Below are 20011 nucleotides of genomic sequence, written 5' to 3'. Positions count from 1 at the left end.
ATTGCGACCCGGTAGGCCCATTCTACCCTTACCTGGCCTGATCCAGCTTCCAGATTTAAAAGCTGTGGCAGCCACTTCTCGAGGAACGCTGTAAGCTGGCCTTCCTCTTCCCGTTCGGGAAGGCCCAGCAAACGAATATTTTTTCGACGACCTCGATTATCGAGGTCGTCAATATGATTTTCCAAGGTCTGGACTCGCTGCTCGAGAGTCCGGACCTGATCCACGGCCTATTGAGCTGCAGTTTCGGAGGTCGCGGCCTTTAACTCCACCCCTCCTGCTCGGCGCTCAATTTCTTGGATGTCTCGGTCGTGCTTCTGCAGCGCGGCCGAGAGTGAGTCCCATCGATTTCGGGACTCCTCGATGAAAGCGCGATCTTCGCGCCCAGCTTGGAGATCATCTCCACAAGACTTGTCACTGTAGGTAAATCCCCCGGGGCGGCTGTGGACGCCTCTGCTGTAGCTGGAGAGGGTGGGGGAGGGGGTCCTGCTTGTTGAGAGCTGCGGGTTCCCTTTCCTTTAGTCATTTTAATTAAAGATTCGATTGTTTAAGTTTAATATTAAACAACTAATTAAATTAAACAACTATTATAAATGATTTGGTGAGTGTGGTGGGGGTGGGTGACCCACTTTACCCAAGTCCTGGGAGGAGCACTGTCGACTCAGACTTGCTGGGTCGCCGCCATCTTGGATTCCCACAATCTTATTTTATAGATAGCTGCCCTCTTGAATGTCTCAGTTGCACATTTCTACATCATGCTGTCAGGCAATGCATTCCAAATTTTAACATGTCGCTGCACAAAAATGTTTTTCTTCATTTCAGGTCAATACCCTTTCATCAGAACTCACGCATAGTCATTGACTGGAAAGGTTAGCACTATTCCTCTGTCCATAGATGCTTCCTAACCTGCTGAGTATTTCCAGCAGTTCTGGTTTCCTTTTGGGCTATAAAATTCCATGGGGAGGTTTTGACTTTGGCAAAGGTGCTATATGAGCAGCCATTTATTATGGGTCTGTCCAATTCTCATTTCCATTGACGTCAATAGGTATAAATATCAGGGGAAATAGAATGGATGGCTGACCTAATCGCATCCATTATAAACACCTTGCACTATTATCCAAGGTCAAAATATGGTTCGAATATGGTTCGAATCACAGCATTGGTTAAATCATAGACTGCAGAAATTTGATTAAAAAATTCGGGACATTAGTGTTTCTGCTCCTTTTTAACCTTCTGGCATCGAATTCAATTTTAAGATTTCAGACAATAAATCACATTCCTATGAATAAGTTGACATGGGAATCTTGCTGGATAGCTACCCACTGTGCTAACATGCTGAGGGAATTCACTTTGTCTTAAGTGAGAGTTTAGCTATTCACATGTTACAACTTCACAGATATATAAGATCCTTAACATCCTGGAATATATGACTATAAAAATGCAGACTCCTGCCCATGATTATTGCTTCTACTATTTGAAGCACACCTATATTTTTCTGGTAATACTCAAAAAGTATGAATTTGAAAATAAGCCCTATAGAACAAATGTTAAATTACAGACTACGTGGTCATACATTGACCAGTTATTGTGCAGGTGCACCTGTCACAAAACTGCCATTAGGTTAGATTATTAAAATTCACAATTAAATACTGATCTTTTCCTGTATACTTAGTTCCAACAGTCAATGGCAAATGCTTTCAACTTTATGTGAAGTGTTTTTATTACACAACTGTATTTTGATAAATTGTTCCCATCTTCTTGCTATTTTTCTAACAAAAATGCTGCAGCCATACCCGAATGGCTCTGTGTTTGAATTGACTTTAACTGTGATAGTAATTGAAGAAATATAAGAAATCATGAAAGGTACCACCAGATTACCTTTTCCTGCCCAAAATATATTGTCATGTTACTGTGCAATCCTTGGTCTTACTTCCTATGGCCAAGGGCTCTCTAAAGTGAAAATTTTGAGATCTCTGAAACTATATAATGCTTTACATTGTATTATTTACAGATTATCCACCAGATAGGTTTGTCCACCAATGTGAATGGAGTATCTCAACAAGCCAACGGCATCAGTCCAGAAGGTAAGTGGTTATGCTTTGGAGCATTGACTGTTACTTGCTTCTAAAGATGCAGTGAAGATGTAAGGCTTTGGAATCAGGAGCCTTGGGGTCTTGAACCTTAGTCCCTGACCCAATTCTGTGTGGCTGAACTTGTCCTATATCCCTAATGCAATTGGTTAACAAAGTTCCATCAATCTCAGACCTAGCATCAACGCTGCTTGTAGAGCATAGTTTCAAATACAGATTCAATGTCCAAAAACTGCAAAAGCAAAAGTTTTGAGAGTGCATTCTTCCAGGACTATGGTTGTGGCAGATCTCAGCGTTTCTCAGATTTTGGATTACCTACCAGATCAGAAAGGTTTGGAGCATCAGTGGTGAGAGAAACAGAGTAAAACTACTTCAAGTCTGAAATGGCTCTTCAGACCAGTTGGTAAAGATTTACTGTTATTATGTTAGTATAAAAAAAAATTTCCTTGAAGGTGCAGAACTTGGTAACACATGCAGTTTGTAATATAATTATACAAATGTATATCCCTCTGAATAACCTAAAACGCACACACAAATAAACACTGAGCTTCCAGGAGCTGATTAAGAAGTTTAGGCAGGGAGCATTTGAATCTCTGTTGTATCAACAACGGCCAGATTAGTTTTTTCTCGCAGGAAACACAATCCAAAAACTAAGTTCAAACTCTGACCACTCCCTGACAGACTGACCACCTCCTCCAAGCAGTCTCATCAGCCATTCACAATCTGTTTGAGAATACCATCTTACCAGATTTCTAGAATGAATATCTAAGTACTGACATTATTAATAGCCGACTTCTGCTATTTGTTTAAACATAATGCTCTTCCCTAGTGACGAAGCGTCTGCAGAATGTTTTGATCAGGAAACAACCTGCAATTAATTTGAGGCCTGGCCTCCCGAGTAAACATAAGCCTGTTTGGTCTGTTGTCCTATCTGCACAAGCTGTTACCCATAGTCCAAGCATCATTCTTAGCTCTCCATTCACAGCTCCAATCCAAAATTGATAAAAGAATAAAATAAAAATAATGAAAAATCAGCAAGGGTTCTAACACACCAAGACATAGATAGGTGTCTCTAGGATGGATCCAATGCAGCTTTCTCAGGAAGGACAGCATAGAGGATTCTTCCAGACTCTCTCAAAGAGGACATCAGGGTTGAGCCTGGACTAGTGCTCCAGGTACTATGCTGGATTCACAACAGGAGGTGGAGGTGCCAGTCTTGGACTGGGGTGGTCAAGGTCAGAAGGCACACATCACCGGGTTATAGTTCAACAGGTTTATTCAAAATCACAGGCTTTCAGAGCACTGCTCCTTCGTCATGTGAAGTGAAGAAAGCACACAGGCACAGAATTTAAAGACAGAGAGCTCAAAAATCATAAAAATGGTGAGAGTGGAGTGTCGCTAGGCTGAATAATAAGTCTCTGCAGGTGATCAAAAGTATCAGACAATGTGAGTAAAGTGTCAACAACTGATTAGCAACTGAAGGGAATGACCTGTAATCTGATTAATTGAGGCAAAAAATTAATTACAAAAAATTAAAAATAAGGTGGTGCTGGAGACAAACCAAATAGCTGGAATAATATGGGTGATATGAGTCACAAGCTGAGGGCCGAACCAAACTAACAAGTAATCCAAAACTGTTACAAGCTAATTGAGGTAGAGGGATCATAACAAGTTATCAAATTGATGGTGTCAAAACATGTAGCGCAACGTGAACCCGAGACCATGGTTGAGGCCATCTTCATGGGTATGGAACTTGACTATCAGTTTCTGCTCGGCATTTCTGCATTGTTGTGTATTTCAAAGGCTGCCTTGGAGGCTGAATGTCCTTCACTGCTGTAATATTCCCCGACTGGGAGGGAATAATCCTGTCTGTCCATTCATCTGTTGTAGCGCCTGCATGGCCTTGCCAATATACCATGCCTCTGGGCATCCTTGCCTGTACGTATGAGGTAAACAACATTGGTTGAGTCACATGAGTATCTGCCAGATGTGTGGTGAGTGATGCTCCCACATGTGGTAATGGTATCCATGTCGTTGATCTAACATGTCTTGCAGAGGTTGCCATGGCAGGGTTGTGTGGTGTTGTATTTGATGTTCTCCTGGAGGCTGGCGGTTTACTGTGAATGATGGTCTGTTTAAGGGTTGGCAGTTGTTTGAAGGCGAGAAGTACGGGTGTAGGGATGATCTTGGCGAGATGTTCGTTATGAATGCTGACATATTGAAGGCTGCAAAGAACATGGCTTAATTTCTCCGCTCCAGGGAAGTACTGGGTGATGCAGGGTACTCTATTGGTCATGTCCTGTGCCTGTCTTCTGCAGAGGTCATTGTGGTTGTTCGCTGTGGCATGATCGATGAGTTGAGCATTGTATCATGTTCTTATGAGGGTGTCTGGTGATCGATGAGTTGAGCATTGTATCATGTTCTTATGAGGGTGTCTGTCATGTTCCTCCTCATCTGAGCAGATCCTGTTTATGAGCAGGACTTGTCCATAGGGGATGGCTTCTTTAACGTGTTTATGGTTGGAAGCTGGAGAAGTGCAGCATCCTGAGATTATCCATGGGCTTGCGATAGAATGAGGTACTGAGGTGTCTGTCTTTGATGGAGATGTGTGTGTCCAAGAATGAGACTGATTCTGAAGAGTAGTCCATGGTAAGTCTGATGGTGGGATGAAACTTGTTGATATCCTTGTGTAGGCATTTCAGTGATTCCTCACAATGAGTCCAGAGGAAAAACTGTTGATGTATCTGGTGTATAGCATTTGTATCAGGTCCTGCTCATCAAAGAAGTTTTGCTCGAACTTGTGCATGAAAATGTTGGCATATTGGGGTGCAAATTTGGTCACTATAGCTGCTCTGTGTGTCTGGATGAAGAACTGATTGTAAAGGGTGAAGCTGCTGTGGTCGATGATGAAGTGGATGAGTTGTAGGATGATGGCTGGAGATTGTGTGTTGGTATTGAGTACTGAGGCTGTAGCAGCAATACCATTGTTGCAGCAGGTGCTGGTATAGTGTTGAAACATTCATTGTGTTGAGGAAGGTTCAATTAGTCTATTTGTACAGTTTTGGATTACTTGTTACTTTGATTAGACCCTTGGCATGTGACTCACATCTATCATAGAATCCCTACAGAGTGGAAATAGGCCATTTTGCCCAACAAGTCCATAGTGACCATTGAAAGAGTATCCCACCCAGATACATTCCCCAACCCTATTACTCTACATTTCCCATGACTAATGCACCTAACCTACACACTCCTGAACACTGTGGGCAATATAGCATGACCAATTCACCTAAAGTGCACCAGAGCACCTGGAGGAAACCATCCAGTCATGGGGAGAATGTGAAAACTCTACACAAACCAGTCGCCCGAGGCTGGAATTGACCTGGGTCCCTGGCGCTGTGAGGTAGCAGTGCTAACCACTGAGCCACCGTGCCGACAGAGAGATGTCTCTTGTGTTATTCCAGCTGGGGTTAGTTTGTTAGCGATTTTTGAAAACATTTGTAGCTCAGATTGAGGTTCTGGATGTAAGTTTGCTCGCTTAGTTGGAAAGTTTGTTGTTAGACGTTTCGTCACCATACTAGGCAACATCATACTATGTAACATACCAGATATGTTTGTCTCTAGCACCACCTTATTTTAAATTTTTTGTAATTAGCTCTCTGCCTCAACTAATCGGATTATAGGTCATCCCTTCACTTGGTATTCAGCTGTTGACACTCCACTCACACCATTTATATGGTCTTTTGATCACTCTGCCTATAAATTCTGTGCCTGTGTGCTGCTCTTCACTTCGCCTGATGAAGGAGGAAGGCTCCAAAAGCTTGTGACTTTGAATAAACCTGGTGAACCTTAACCTGGTGTTTGTGACTTCTGACCTTGTCCACAATAGGATGGTTTTCAGGAACAAGAGAGTTGAACTGTGAACCAGACTGGCCACCAAGCTGAAGAAACCAAGCAATCATCAAAGCAGAAGCTGCAACCAGGCAGTGGTAAACCTCGGCAAGAGTCTGCAATAAACAAGCCGTTACCACGAGACATGAGATTTTCAAGAAATGTATTGTTTAAAAAAAGTTTCATTGACCTTTTTAAAAACAAAAGCAAACCAGTTATCTCCATAATCCTGTAACCTCATTTCGTTAACCTGTTAATATCTCTTTATAATTTTATGCTACCATTTACACTGCTCATAATGCTGTCTATTGTTGTTTCATTGGCAAACTTGAATGTACGGCTTTGTACCTCATTACTGAGTTATTGTTAATTAGTAGCTATTGCCCCACCATTGTCATGCAGACCTGCACTAGACATATTCTGTGTATCAGTGTACCTTCCCATTATCTCTGCTCATTGTCTCCTGTCATCGGCCTGTTTTGTTTATGGTGATTTGGCAATTTTCCACCACTTAAGAATTATTTTCTTAAGATATCTAATGTTATCACTGATGTAAACAAAGTAATTGTTCAACATGCACACTATTTCTTTAATTTCAATAAGGTTATTTGTAAGGGGCCCACATTGCACTCTTTCCTGAGAATTATCGAAATTTATTTTGGTGATTCTGATATGGCTTGCATATTTCTTATCGTACTCCTTTTTCATAGCTCTTATAATTTGGTAGTTCATCTTTCATTGTTCTTTTAATTCCTCCATTGCCTGGTATGTGCTAATTTTTGACTTTTTATAGTAATTTTTTTATTCCTTTAGTCTAACATGCCTTTTGTTGGCAATTAGAACTTTTGCCCCGATGGATACAAGTAATTTCCGTATTACATGAAATTCTACATGATCATTATCTTTTCACAGATTTGCACAGTTTCCTATGAACAGTCCGTGTCTCATCACATTAATGTCCAAATTGAATATAGCTATTCTCCTATTTGGTTCTAGAATATATTGTTGGAGAAAATTATCCTGAGGCCATACAAGAAAGAGCCAGTCTGCTTATCCCAATCTATATTACATCTTAAGTTGCACACTGAAGCCATCCTGTCTTTACTACATGCTAATCCAGTCTCTACAACGGCACCACTTCATAGGTACAGCTAAGGTTGGAAGGGTTGGGCTGTACACAAATCTCCAGTACAGTCTTAAATTTAAAAAATATTCTGCTCCTAATGTCTTCACTGCCCGCTTAGATCTCTCATTATACTTCTTTTATCATTGAAATGGTGTCATTCTTAATTATTGAGGCTGCCACTTACTCTTTTTCATTTTTACTATCATTCTGTATTTTGCCTTGGAGAATTAGTGTAAATTTTATTGCTCATTTGCTCTTTTCTGTACTTAACCAGGGAACACTCATGTTGATGTTGGGTGTCAAATGTGGAAAACATATCCCAATCTCCATATTGATGTTTCCATATTTCAATTAGTGAAAAAGTGCAGATGTTAAATAATTAAATTCTTATGAACCCGCCAAAGGACTGAAATATTGCTTCTTTTTCTGTTGAACAGCTCCATTTTATTTTCCAGAGGTGCACATTTTTCGAGTAAATGTGAATAATAAACATGAAACATAATTTTGACAAAGTTCAGTCCCTCTATGATGTAAAAAAATTCTCATGGACTCCTGCTTACCAACAGCCCTTATATATCATTCCCATTTTTAAGATTTATTAACTTTTTCTTTTATAATCATGAGAATATTAAGAATGCAATAACATCATGAAATACTTCCTCAAGATATCTATTCAATTTCTTCAATTTTGAATAAGCTACTGATGTTTTAGTGGTCTCTCCGGAAGTTTCCAAAATGAAAATCTGAAACCAAACCTGCCTTTTTGAAATGGAAGTCATTTTTTACCTCTTTCTATTGTGTCTCATTTGTGCAGTTAAATGTTATTGATATTCTTCAGCAGATAAGCATTTATCAAAATCATCGTCCCCCTATCCAATTTTTACAGAGCAGTTATAGCTAGTGTGGCAAAGTGCCTATGTGTATAGAAGCATACACATTATTACTTTCCAGTGGGTTATATTTCTCTCTGGAAGTTTATTATTTGACCCATTAGTTCTTCTTTAAGGATGTCACAACTTCACTATTTGCTAACGTTTTCTGAGAACTCATTTCTTTAGAGACTTGGTGAAATATTGCAAGCATACACAAATCCATAAGGCCAGTTTTAGGAATTTGCCTTGTTTATGGAAATGGTCATTGTTTGACGTGGCTCTTTGATAGTTCAGGAATGCTGTGCATTTTCTTTAAAGGAGCAAATGCAGTTAAATTGTTGTTTCAAAAAGATCTTGCAGATCTACAGCCCATCGGCTGATTTTACAGCACCCTGCTTCCACTTTGGCACCCTTGTGCTCCATGACTACAATTTGGAAACTCACGTATGCTGAAGTTTTTATGATGCACAGTCTTGACAGGGAAAGCTGCTTGCTGGAAACACTTTCTTTTAATGTGTTAGCTTTGCTCGTCTTCAACATTGAATACTAGAAGGACAAAACAATTTCCAGTCAACGCTTTTCTAGAAATATCTCAATAGGATTTACTTCATTAAGATCTCCTGAGAATTTCAACTGCTTTGAGGCAAAGATCGGTTGGCATCAAGTTGCCTGATTGTGATAAGCCCATGTGTAATTTTAAGTCCTTCCATTGAGGGAAATGGAGACTGAAACAAGAGCACACAAGTGTAACGTTGCCATGTGTAAAGTATTGTTCAAGGTTGGGAAAATGTTTTCTTCTAATAGGTTAGTGAACAAGTGGAGCTGATTTTATTTTTGGAAAAGGCAAGATGTTGTGAAACTTGAAAGGGTTCAGAAAAGATTTACAAGGATGTTGCCGGTGTTGGAGGATTTGAGCTATAGGGAGAGGCTGAACAGGCTGGGGCTGTTTTCCCTGGAGCATCGGAGGCTGAGGGGTGACCTTATAGAGGTTTACAAAATTACGAGGGGCATGGTTAGGGTAAATAGGCAAAGTCTTTTCCCTGGGGTCGGAAAGTCCAGAACTAGAGGGCATAGGTTTAGGGTTAGAGGGGAAAGACATAAAAGAGACCTAAGGGGCAACGTTTTCACACAGAGGGTGGTACGTGTATGGAATGAGCTGCCAGAGGATGTGGTGGAGGCTGGTACAATTATGACATTTAAGAGGCATTTGGATGGGTATATGAATAGGAAGGGTTTGGAGGGATATAGGCCGGGTGCTGGCAGGTGGGGACTAGATTGGGTTGGGATATCTGGTCGACATGGACGGGTTGGACTGAAGGGTCTGTTTCCATGCTGTACATCTCTATGACTCAAATTGGTTTCAGCATTAGCAGTAATCTTTCAAAACTTTCTTGATTTTGAAATTGTGCAGTTAGACTGGAAATTTGCCATTATTTAGGAAGGGTCGGAGTACAAAACCAAGTGGCTACGGACCTCTCAATTTGATGTCTGTTTTAGGGGAGGTATTAAAATCATTTAAGGACTAAACTGGAGTAAACTATGTGCTGATCAGACAAAGCCAGCGCTGCATTTATAAAGGTAAGAATGAAAGCCAAATCGAGGTGAATGTTTTGAGGAGATCATTTGTGAGGGAGACAAAGGATTTAAGGTGGAAGTTGGCTCCATGGCTATTCCATTACGTTCCATGCAAGAAGTCGTTGCCAAAAATGTTTGAGAGTGCGTGGAATTGGAGGTTGTCATTTGAGTTGAACTGGAAATTTCATATGTGAAGATTTCAAAGATAAACCAGAGTATGTTGTTAACTGTGAGATATCAGACACTGTAGATAAATGGATTTGAGAGACCAAGCGCACAAGTCTATTCAACTTGGTAGACAGCGACAAATCACACCCAAAAGCCGACTGGAATGTGTGTCTTTGTTTCATCATTGTAATGTAGATGATTTGAAATAATGTTTCAATTGTATAAAGCTATAGAGCCTTGGTGATGTCCCATCTGAAGTAGTCTTGGCACCACGTACCTCAGGAAAGACCTATTAGCTGTCAAGGAGGTGTAACACAGATTCCTTATAATGGTGCTGGCACTTACAGGTTTGAGGTTTGAAGGCTTAAACATGGCTGAAGTATTGAAGATTGAAGGGTGATCTGGTCATTTTTGTTTTAAATGTATGACAATTCAGTATGATAGGCACAATAAAGTATTTCATCTATTGGGGAAATCAAAAACAAGAGGACATACTTTAAAATTAGAGCCGGGCAGTTCAGGGGTGAAATCACAAAGCTGTCTGTGTTTGATATGTTTTTATTTAGTATGGTTGTCAGGGGGATGGAGCTGAAGTGGGTAACTGCAAGTTGAGGGACAGGTCAGCCATGATCAAACTGAATGTTGGACTGAGCTCAGGGATTAGTCTACTCCTGCTGCTGTTTCAGTTGGTCAAAAGAAGCTTGGTCAATAGTTGTTGAGCACTTTAAATCTCATAGGAGTTAAGAGAAGGAAATTAGTGTTCACTAACATCAGAAGAGTAACATGTGGCTTAGGGAAGAAATATATGACAGTGCAATAAATCATAGACCGTGCATGAACTAGCCCTGAATGGCCAAATTACTTTTTCTTTGCTCAGGATAGATTTCTAATCCATTCTCAAATTTTACATGAATCAGGACTGGGAGATCCAACTGAACATCATCATTATCTCCTGAGATAATGTGTTGTGTGCTGAGAGAATACTTACAAAGGAGGTAATATGACTATGTAGGACAGTAAATAACTAAAAAAACTAAAATGGTATTGTGACAAGACATCAGTTTTCTGCTAGCATGAAACAATCATTAATCATTTCTGATGCTTAAAATATCAATCTGCCTTTTCCACCACCCTTTTCATCAATACTTTGGATAAAGGAATATACCCAATCAGAAAATATTGACATAGCATCTACATTCGATGACAGTTCAAATGGATCAGTATATCGTTTAAAATTGGATGGTGTAATTTGGAGCAAATCTCAATCACAGATAAATACCATTTAGCATTATGGTCTAGAGTCATACATTCAAAACTGACCCAGAGCTTGTCATATTGATGCAAGTGGGCATGAGTTACCAAATGCAGCTCCCTCCATGAAGTGATCTGAATAACTGTATACAAAACTTTTCCCCTTCTTTCAACGTTTTTTCTAAGAGCTTCTTTCACACCTTCCATTTCAACTGGCATGCTGCACTTCCAACTGGTCATTCTCTGACCCCATCTGTCAGGGTGGACTCTGCCAGGGTAGCCTCTGTGCCACTCTGTCAGGGTGACCTGCATGTCCACTCTGCCAGAGTTATCAACTCTGATGAGGAGCAGAGGTGGGAAGATGATAACAAAAGTACAACATAAGTGAGTAACATTAGAAGATGTAAAAGACAGTGGAAATAGGTTTGAATGTATATAATGAGAAATGAAAGCCAGCAACTCACCAACCTGCCAAGACTCCTTTGACAGCGCATTGCAAACTCACAACCTCTGCTATCTGGAAGATCAGAAACCAAGAGATGCCAGGGAGCGCTACCACCTGCAATTAACCTTCAAGCCAGACACTAGCCTGACTTGGAACTACATCACTGTTACCTCACTTCCTCGGAGTGAAACTCCTGGTACTCCCTTGCTGTCAGTCTCTGTCTGTAGACCAGGGCATGATTCTCTCCAACATCCAGGCTACACTAGAGCCAAGGAAACTGGACATCCCTTCAAGGTTTACTCTTATAGGGACAAGATTAGTAAAGGGTTAAAACATATTGTGATTAAAACATTTTTATAGTTCACAAGGCCATAAGATGTAGCAACAAAAATAAGCCATTTAGCCCATTGAGTCCACTCCAACACTGAACAAGATCATAGCTCATCTGATAATCCTCAGCCCATAACCCTTGATTCCCTTATTGATTAAAATCTATCTCATTCTTGAATATAACCTGTACTTAATGACACAGCCACCACAGCCCTCTGCGATAATGAATTCCACAGATTTATAATGTTTTGAGAAATTAGATGCCTCCTAATCGGTATCTTAAATGAGCAGCCCCTTATTCTGAGAATATGCCCGATACTCCTAGTCTCTCCCACAAGGGGAAACAACTTTTTTGCATCTACCCTGTCAAGTCTGCTAAGAATCTTATGTTTCAATTAAGTCACCTCTCATTCTTCTGAGCTTAAATGTGTAAATACCAACTCAGCCTCTCCTCCTAATACCGTCCAGCTATACATGCTATCAACCTACCAAGGCTTTAGATATAAGTTTGCTCGCTGAGGTGGAATGTTCCTTTTCAGATGTTGCATCACCATACTAGATAACATCATCAGTGAGCCTTCAGTGAAGTACTGGTGTTCGTGACTCGCTTTCTCTTGATGTGTTTAGGTTTCCTTAGGATTGGTGACATCATTTCCTCTGGTGATGTCATTTCCTGTTCTTTTTCTCAGCGGGTGGTAAGTGGGGCCCAAGTCAATGTGTATCCTTACACACAGATAAGAAAGGACACCAGTTCGACTGGGACAACACATCCATCCTAGGACAAGCCAAACTAAGACAGGTGTGAGAATTCCTAGAGGCATGGCATTCCAACCAGAACTCTATCAACAAACACAGTGCTTCACTGGAGGCTCACTGATGATATTACCTAGTATGGTGACAAACGAACCTTCCAGCTCAGCGAGCAAACTCACATCCAGAACGTCAACCTGAGCTACAAATCTTCTCAAAACTCGCTGCCTCCAAAGCTAGTTCAGATTTCCTTGGTTAAGGGTACCGAAATTGTTCATAGTATACCTGTTGAGGTCTGATTAATATTATGAATCAGACTAAACCCCTTCAAATATATTCAGGATATAGTCTAGACCTTAAATCTTTCTTATTTAAAGGCAATTGTAAGGTGCCGTGTTCCAAAGTAATTTGATTGGTTATGCAAGTCGGTTTTAAGCAAAACACACTTTATTCTTGCTCTACGGCTAAAAAGCAAACAAAAGGCAGAAGAATTAGCCAACCTTAACTTTATTAGAAAACTTAACAGAATAATAGATTATTTAAAAACTAACCAGCAACTGTTCCAATATAATAACATCCCATAAACACACCCTTGGCAAAGGCAAATTCAATAAAATAGATTATCTTACAAGCAATTCAAGAAACAGAGAGAACTCCAGCCTTTAGCTGTAACAGAGAGAGAGAGACCTTCCAGACCCAGCTTCAAAGCCCTGGCACTGCTGAAAGCTAAACTAAAACCCTGGGTTCTGTGGGAGCTTGGACCCATCCATTCACGCTGCTTCCATTGTTCCAATTAAAAAAAAGCATTACGATTTGTTTACTTTATTGGTTTCGAATAGACAGCTTGGCACCTCTAACTCAACTTCTCTTCATTAAAAAAAAAGACCAAGACAAAATATACCTCTTAAAAGCCTTGGTATCTTCACCCTAGTGCTATGTATATTCTTATACTCTGTTCCATTTGAAATAAAGGCAAACATTCCAATTGCTTTCCCTATCACCAGTTGAATTTTGATGTTTGCTTTGATTGATTTATGCCCAAGGATTCCCACATCTTCTGTGTGATAATATTCCTACATTTCCACTCCCCCCAGCAATCGCTCTAACACCCTCCCTCTCCCACATTCCTATCCCCTTTCCTCCACTCTGTCCACCTTCTGTAGACAACTCTCTCTCAACCACTTCCCCCTCCTCATCTCTCTCCTTCTCTCCTCCACCTCTTTCCGCTATTCTTCCTGCCAAAGTGCATAACCTCACAATTTCCCACTTTATATTCCTTCTGCCAAGCTTTTGCCCACTTACTTAACTTGCCTATGTCGTCCTCAAACATGTCTGTAGTACATTCATTTTCAATCTTCCAAATCATTAATATATATTGTAAATAATTGTAATCCCTGCACTGGCATTCAACTAGTTACAGCTCACCATCCTGAAAATATTTTAAAGGAAAACTTTATCGTCCAATAAGTGGCAAAGAATCTTGCAGTTCATGCCACACTTCCAATACTCTACTGAACCCCCTACCCCACCAGAATGTCAGCTCCTCATGACTCTAAGGCTAAAAGCCTCTTCAGGCCTACGAGAAACATGATCACCCTCAAGGACCCCTGAGTCTCAGGACTAAGCTGTCCTGCATGCCTCTGGTCTCCAGACTCCAATTCCCACTCCTTCTCCTGTCTCAGGAATATAACTAGCCAGCTCCCACATTCAAGACTACAACCTTCCCCGAATAACCCAGGCTTGGGACTATCCTTTCACGTCCACCCTATCCCTATGGATCCTATCTCCCGTGCACTCCATATTTGAGATATTTCCTCTCCTCTTCCAGATATGGGACTCTCCCCTCTTCTTCAGACTTGAACCACTTCCTTCCTTGCCCCAGGCTCAAGATCTTCCCTTCCTACCTGTTTCCCCCCGCCCACCACAGGAGCAGGAGGTGAACTAAGGGAGTTGAAGAGGGAGGTGGAGAAGAGAAGAAGGAAGGAGATGAGGACAGGGAAGTGGTTGAGAGCGTTGTGTAGAGAAGGTGGACAGGGTGGAGGAAAGGGGATAGGAATGTGGGAGAGGGTGGAGAGGGAGGGGGTAAAAGAGGGGTGGTGTGGGAGGGAATGTAAATCGAAGGGAGGAGGACTATAATAACACACATTAAGAATACCAGATAATATGATATTGATCTCTGTAGTGATTCATCTGAGTTAAACAATTGCATACCACATGGCATTGCAGCTAGGACCAAGACACATGTCTAAAACTTTGTGATCTCTAGCTTAGAAGTTTTGCCTTGATCATGTCTGGGCTAACGATGCCTTGCTAAGTTCCCTGGTGCTTTTGTTTAAGTTTCATTCTTTGTGAGTTGCTTTCTAATGATTGCAGTTGAATGCTGCTGACTGCTTTAAAAGCATAAGGCTTGCAATAGATGTGGTTCGGAAGCCGTGTGATTTACTTTCAGGGTTGTGTTTCAATCGATCACTGTTAGCTCTCAGTCGATGACTGAATGAACATTTTGGAATGCAGATCATCGCAAATGGGTGCAAGGAAATGCTGATGAGTAAAGAATTATGTCAAAATGTTCTGGTAGAGTTATCAAACAAAAACAAGTTATTACTGTAGAAAGGCTCACAAAAAGAATCACTGACTTTTCTCCCTCTCAGTTAATGTGGAGATCCTGGTACAGTTAGACCTGAAAATTATGACCCAAGTTTTCTTTGATCCACCCACAGGTATAAATGGAAATAGATCCTTGTCAGCTTCAACTATTCTTGATAAATATAAAGTTGGGAAGGTGATTGGAGATGGGAATTTTGCCGTTGTTAAAGAATGTGTGGAACGGTAAGTCAATGCAATAATACCTCTGAAACATTTACTTATATTTAAGGGAACACCGCGAATGTGATTTATTTAATAGACTGTTTTGCATTTTACACATGACTGAAGATTTTTTCTGCAGAATTGTAGTGAAATGCGTTTTCCTACAGCATGTCGTAAGCTAAATGTATAAAGTTGCCACGGGGTCAGCTGTGGCTCAGTGATAGCATATTCATTTCCAAGTGAGAACATTCTAGCAAAGCTACTTGGGCATGTAGCAGGCTGTTCCTATACAGCTACTGGCGTCTATCTACGATGTGGAAAATTGCCAGATATGTCCTGTTCATCAAAAAGCAGGACAAATCCAAATGGGTCAATTATTGATCAATCTATCTATTCTTGATGATCACTAAAGTGGTATAAGTGGACATTGCCAGTGCTATCGGCTGCACTTGTAAAGGCGTAACTTGCTCAGTGATGCTAAGTTTGGGTTTCCACCAGGGTCACTTAGCTCCTGACTTTGTTACAGTCTTGACCAAAACATGATCAATAGAGCTGAACTCCAGAGTTGGGTTGAGATTGATTGCCCTTGACATCAGAGGCAATGTTAGACTGAATGTGGCATCAGAAAGTAGCAAAACTGGAGTTGGTGGGAACCAGGGGAAAATTCTCTGCTGGATGGAGTCATACTTTGCATAAAGGAAGAAGATTGTGGTTGTTGGAGATCAGTCAACTTGGCTCTAGGACACCTCTGCAGGAGTTCCTCAGGGTAGTGTCCTCAGCCCAACCATTTCAGTTGCTTCATCAATGACTTTTTCTCCAACATAAGGTCAGAGTTGGGACTGTTTGCTGATGGTTGAACAATGCTCAATACCATTTGCAATTCCTGAGGTGCTGATTTGTACCACACACGTGTCAGGCAATGTCTCTAGACAAGAGAGAATCTTATCATCATTTCTTGCCATTCAAATGCATTATCATCATTGAATGCCTTGCAATCAACATCCTGGCTGTTATCAATGACCAGAAACTGAACTAGACCAGTGGTACAAATACAGCTCCAACAACATTCAAGAAGCTTAACACCATCCAAGGCAAAGCTGCCCACTTCATTAGCATCCCATTCACCACCTTCAAATTGGCTTATTTTCCATTGACACAATGTGGCAGCAAGCATGACATGTAAGAAATGCATTGCTCCTTCAGCAACACCTTGCAAACCTGTGACCTCTACCATGTAGGAGAAGACAGGCAACAGATGCAAGGGAACAGCACTATTTGCAAATTCCTCTCCCCAGCCACGCACCATCCTAACTTGGAATTATTTCACTGTTCATTCCCTGTATCTGTATCAAAATAAAGAACTCTGTGGCTAACAGCACTGTGAATGTCTCTATGCCCCAAGTACTGGGCGGCACGGTGGCACAGTGGTTAGCACTGCTGCCTCACAGTGCCAGAGAACCCGGGTTCAATTCCCGCCTCAGGCAACTGACTGTGTGGAGTTTGCACGTTCTCCCCATGTCTGCGTGGGTTTCCTCCGGGTGCTCCGGTTTCCTCCCACAGTCCAAAGATGTGCAGGTAAGGTGAATTGGCCATGTTAAATTGCCCGTAGTGTTAGATAAGGGGTAAATGTAGGGGTATGGGTGGGTTGCGCTTCGGCGGGTCGGTGTGGACTTGTTGGGCCGAAGGGCCTGTTTCCACACTGTAATGTAATCTAAAATCTAATCTAATCTAATCTACTGGTGTGGTTAGGGGTGTCCTTCTAGAGGTTTGAGGGGCATGGATAGGGTAAATAAACTAGGTCTTTTCCCTGGGGTGCGGGAGTCCAGAACTAGAGGGCATGGGTTTAAGGTTAGAGGGGAAAGATTTAGAAGGGATCTAAGGGGCAATTTGTTCACGCAGAGGGTGGTGCGTGTATGGAATGAACTGCCAGAGGAAGTGGTGGAGGCTGGTACAGTTGCAACATTGAAAAGGCATCTGGTTGGGTATATGAATAGGAAGGGATATGGGTCAAGTGCTGGTAAATGGGATTAGATTAATTCAGGTTATCTGATCAGCATGGGCAAGTTGGACCAAAGGGTCTGTTTCTGTGCTGTACATCTCTATGACTGTTCCACCTTCTCCAGCGCAATGCGCATTTTGGCAATAAATGTTGGTTTAGCCAAAGACACCTACATCTGATGTAGGATTCAAAAATCTTGTATTATTTCAAAACCCATTCCAGAAATATATGTAAAAGTCTAGATGAAAAGTCCATTGCAATATGTAGGAGTACTGCGATGTTAGACATGTTATGTCTCAGAAGAAAGCCAAAAGCAAGACATGGCTGCCACTATTTCCTGCAGAGGAACGATTATCCCCAGTGTCCTGGGTAAGGTTTATTCCCTATATTTGTAAAACAGATTATGTGGTCATTATGCAGAATATTGCTTCACTCCAATTTGACTGCCATTTTCCCTACACGACGGCAGTCACTCCATTGCCAAAGTACCTAATTGACTATAAAGCATTTGAGAACATACTGTGATGTCAAAGAAAATAAACTGTCACATGATAGATAAGTTTCTGAGTTAAAAACCGATTTTATGTGTGACGCTCCCAGTGTTTTTATACTATTTAAATGGCTAACTCACATGGAAGCATCCTACCTCCAGCTCTGTTAATCTTGGAAAGCGGCTGAATGGAGTCAGGTTCAGGGCTATCTTCAAATTTTCCCATCTCACCTAACTGCAGCCTCATAATTTGGATTGTTTAAATTAATTAAGTGAGCTCAAAAATCCTCGAGTCATCTGTTGCTTTCCTTCAAGTCCAGTCAGGCCTGTGACTTAGATCAGTACTGTGATGTACTGTTACACATTTTTATTTTATGGCAGAACCTGCAACCTTCCATAGATATGTACCCGTACATCAGAAAAAGAGGCTGTGGCTGCAGTGTCAAAATTCCCAGGTAAGTTACTAGCACAGCTCAAGTATAGGTTTTGCACCAGGCAGCCTTTATTCGTTAGGCAAAAGTGAGGTCTGCAGATGCTGGAGATCAGAGCCTAGATTAGTGTGGTGCTGGAAAAGCACAGCAGGTCAGGCAGCATCCGAGGAGCAGGAAAATCGACGTTTTGGGCAAAAGCCCTTCATCAAGAATGAAGGCAGAGAGCCTCCAGGGGGGAAGAGATAAATGGGAGGGGGGTGGGGCCGAGGAGAATGTAGCAAAGAATACAATAGGTGGGTGGGGGGCTGGGATGAAGGTGATAGGTCAGAGAGGAGGGTGGAACGGATAGGTGGGAAGGAAGATTGACAGGTGGGAGAGGTCATGAGGACAGTGCTGAGCTGGAAGGTTGGAACTGGGGTAAGGTTGGGGGAGGGGAAATTAGGAAACTGGTGAAGACCACATTGATGCCCTGGGGTTGAAGTGTTCCGAGGTGGAAGATGAGGCGTTCTTCCTCCAGGCATCGGGTGGTGAGGGAGTGACAATGGAGGAGGCCCAGGACCTGCATGTCCTCGGAAGTGTGAGGGCGAGTTGAAATGTTGGGCCACGGTCTTTAAAGAAGGAGGCCATCTGGTCCTTCTGGGAGTAGATACGGCAGAGGCGGAGGAATTGGGAATACGGGATGGCAATTTTGCAGGAGATAGGTTGGGGAAAGGTGTAATCCAGGTAGCTGTGGGAGTCGGTGGGTTTGTAAAAAATGTCAGTGTCAAGTCGGTCATCATTGATGGAGATGAAGAGGTCCAGGAAGGGGAGGGAGGTGTCAGAGATGGTCCATGTGAATTTAAGGTCGGGGTGGAATGTGTTGGTGAAGTTCATGAATTGCTCAACCTCCTCACGGGAACAAGAGGTGGCGCCGATACCGTCATCAATGTTGCGGAGGAATTGGTGGGGAGTGGTGCCAGAGAACCAGATATCCTGACTTCCTGGCTTATGTATGTGGACCTCACCTGGGGATCCTTGGGTTGGTTCTTGCTCTGGATTTCTGAAGACTTTGGTCTGTAATTTGAAACTCAGCACTTCTGGCAGCATCTGATTAGATTAGATTCCCTACAGTGTGGAAACAGGCCCAACAAGTCCACACCGACCTCCGAAGAGCAACCCACCCAGATCCATTTCCCTCTGACTAGTGCACCTAATACTATGGGCAATTTAGCATGGCCAATTCACCTGCCCTGCACATCTTCGGACTGTGGGAGGAAACCGGAGCACCCGGAGGAAACCGACGCAGACATGGGGAGAACGTGCAAATTCCACACAGTCAGTTGCCTGAGGTGGGAATTGAACCCGGGTCTCAGGCGCTGTGAGGCAGCAGTGCTAACCACTGTGCCACCGTGCCGCCCACCTGTGGAGATGTTTTGAGTCCAGTGACCTTTCTGGAATTTAGCCTGACATACCTCCTTTTACAGGGCTCTTTCAGAATGCAGTTTCATCTTGAAGTTACAACTAAACTTAGAAGGAGTTACCCCACCCTCCTCCTGCTGTCCCACCCACACTCTGGGTAGATGCCCATCATGTCACAGTGCCAGTTTCTATCTGGCATAATTACCCCTGATTATTCCTTCAGTGGTGCTTCTCAACTGTTGCAAAAGCAGTTCATGATAAACAAACCCTACCACTCCACTAGTCACACCATTAGTATATATGTGTTCACTCAGTTACCAAATTAACCAGTACTTCTTTTTGTACCAATATAGAAAATAGAAATGTCCCCAGGCATCTTCAATAAACTCA

General features: G+C 42.0%; 1 protein-coding gene across 6 annotated transcripts in view; it reads left to right on the top strand.

Annotated features, from left to right (window-relative positions):
* The window catches only part of dclk2a (doublecortin-like kinase 2a), a 330873-nt gene that overhangs the window by 237270 nt on the left and 73592 nt on the right, over positions 1-20011 (top strand). For all 6 annotated transcript variants that reach the window (XM_043699555.2, XM_043699545.2, XM_043699574.2 and 3 more), the window contains 2 exons: positions 2009-2081; positions 15216-15324. In XM_043699555.2, the coding sequence (XP_043555490.1) occupies positions 2009-2081; positions 15216-15324 (182 nt within the window). The remainder of the gene's footprint in view (positions 1-2008; positions 2082-15215; positions 15325-20011) is intronic.

Source organism: Chiloscyllium plagiosum, unplaced genomic scaffold (assembly GCF_037043375.1).
Source record: "Chiloscyllium plagiosum isolate Xiang-an unplaced genomic scaffold, Cpla_swu_hap1 HiC_scaffold_1, whole genome shotgun sequence".
Lineage (NCBI taxonomy): Eukaryota > Metazoa > Chordata > Chondrichthyes > Orectolobiformes > Hemiscylliidae > Chiloscyllium > Chiloscyllium plagiosum.
This window is presented reverse-complemented; position numbering and strand designations above follow the sequence as displayed.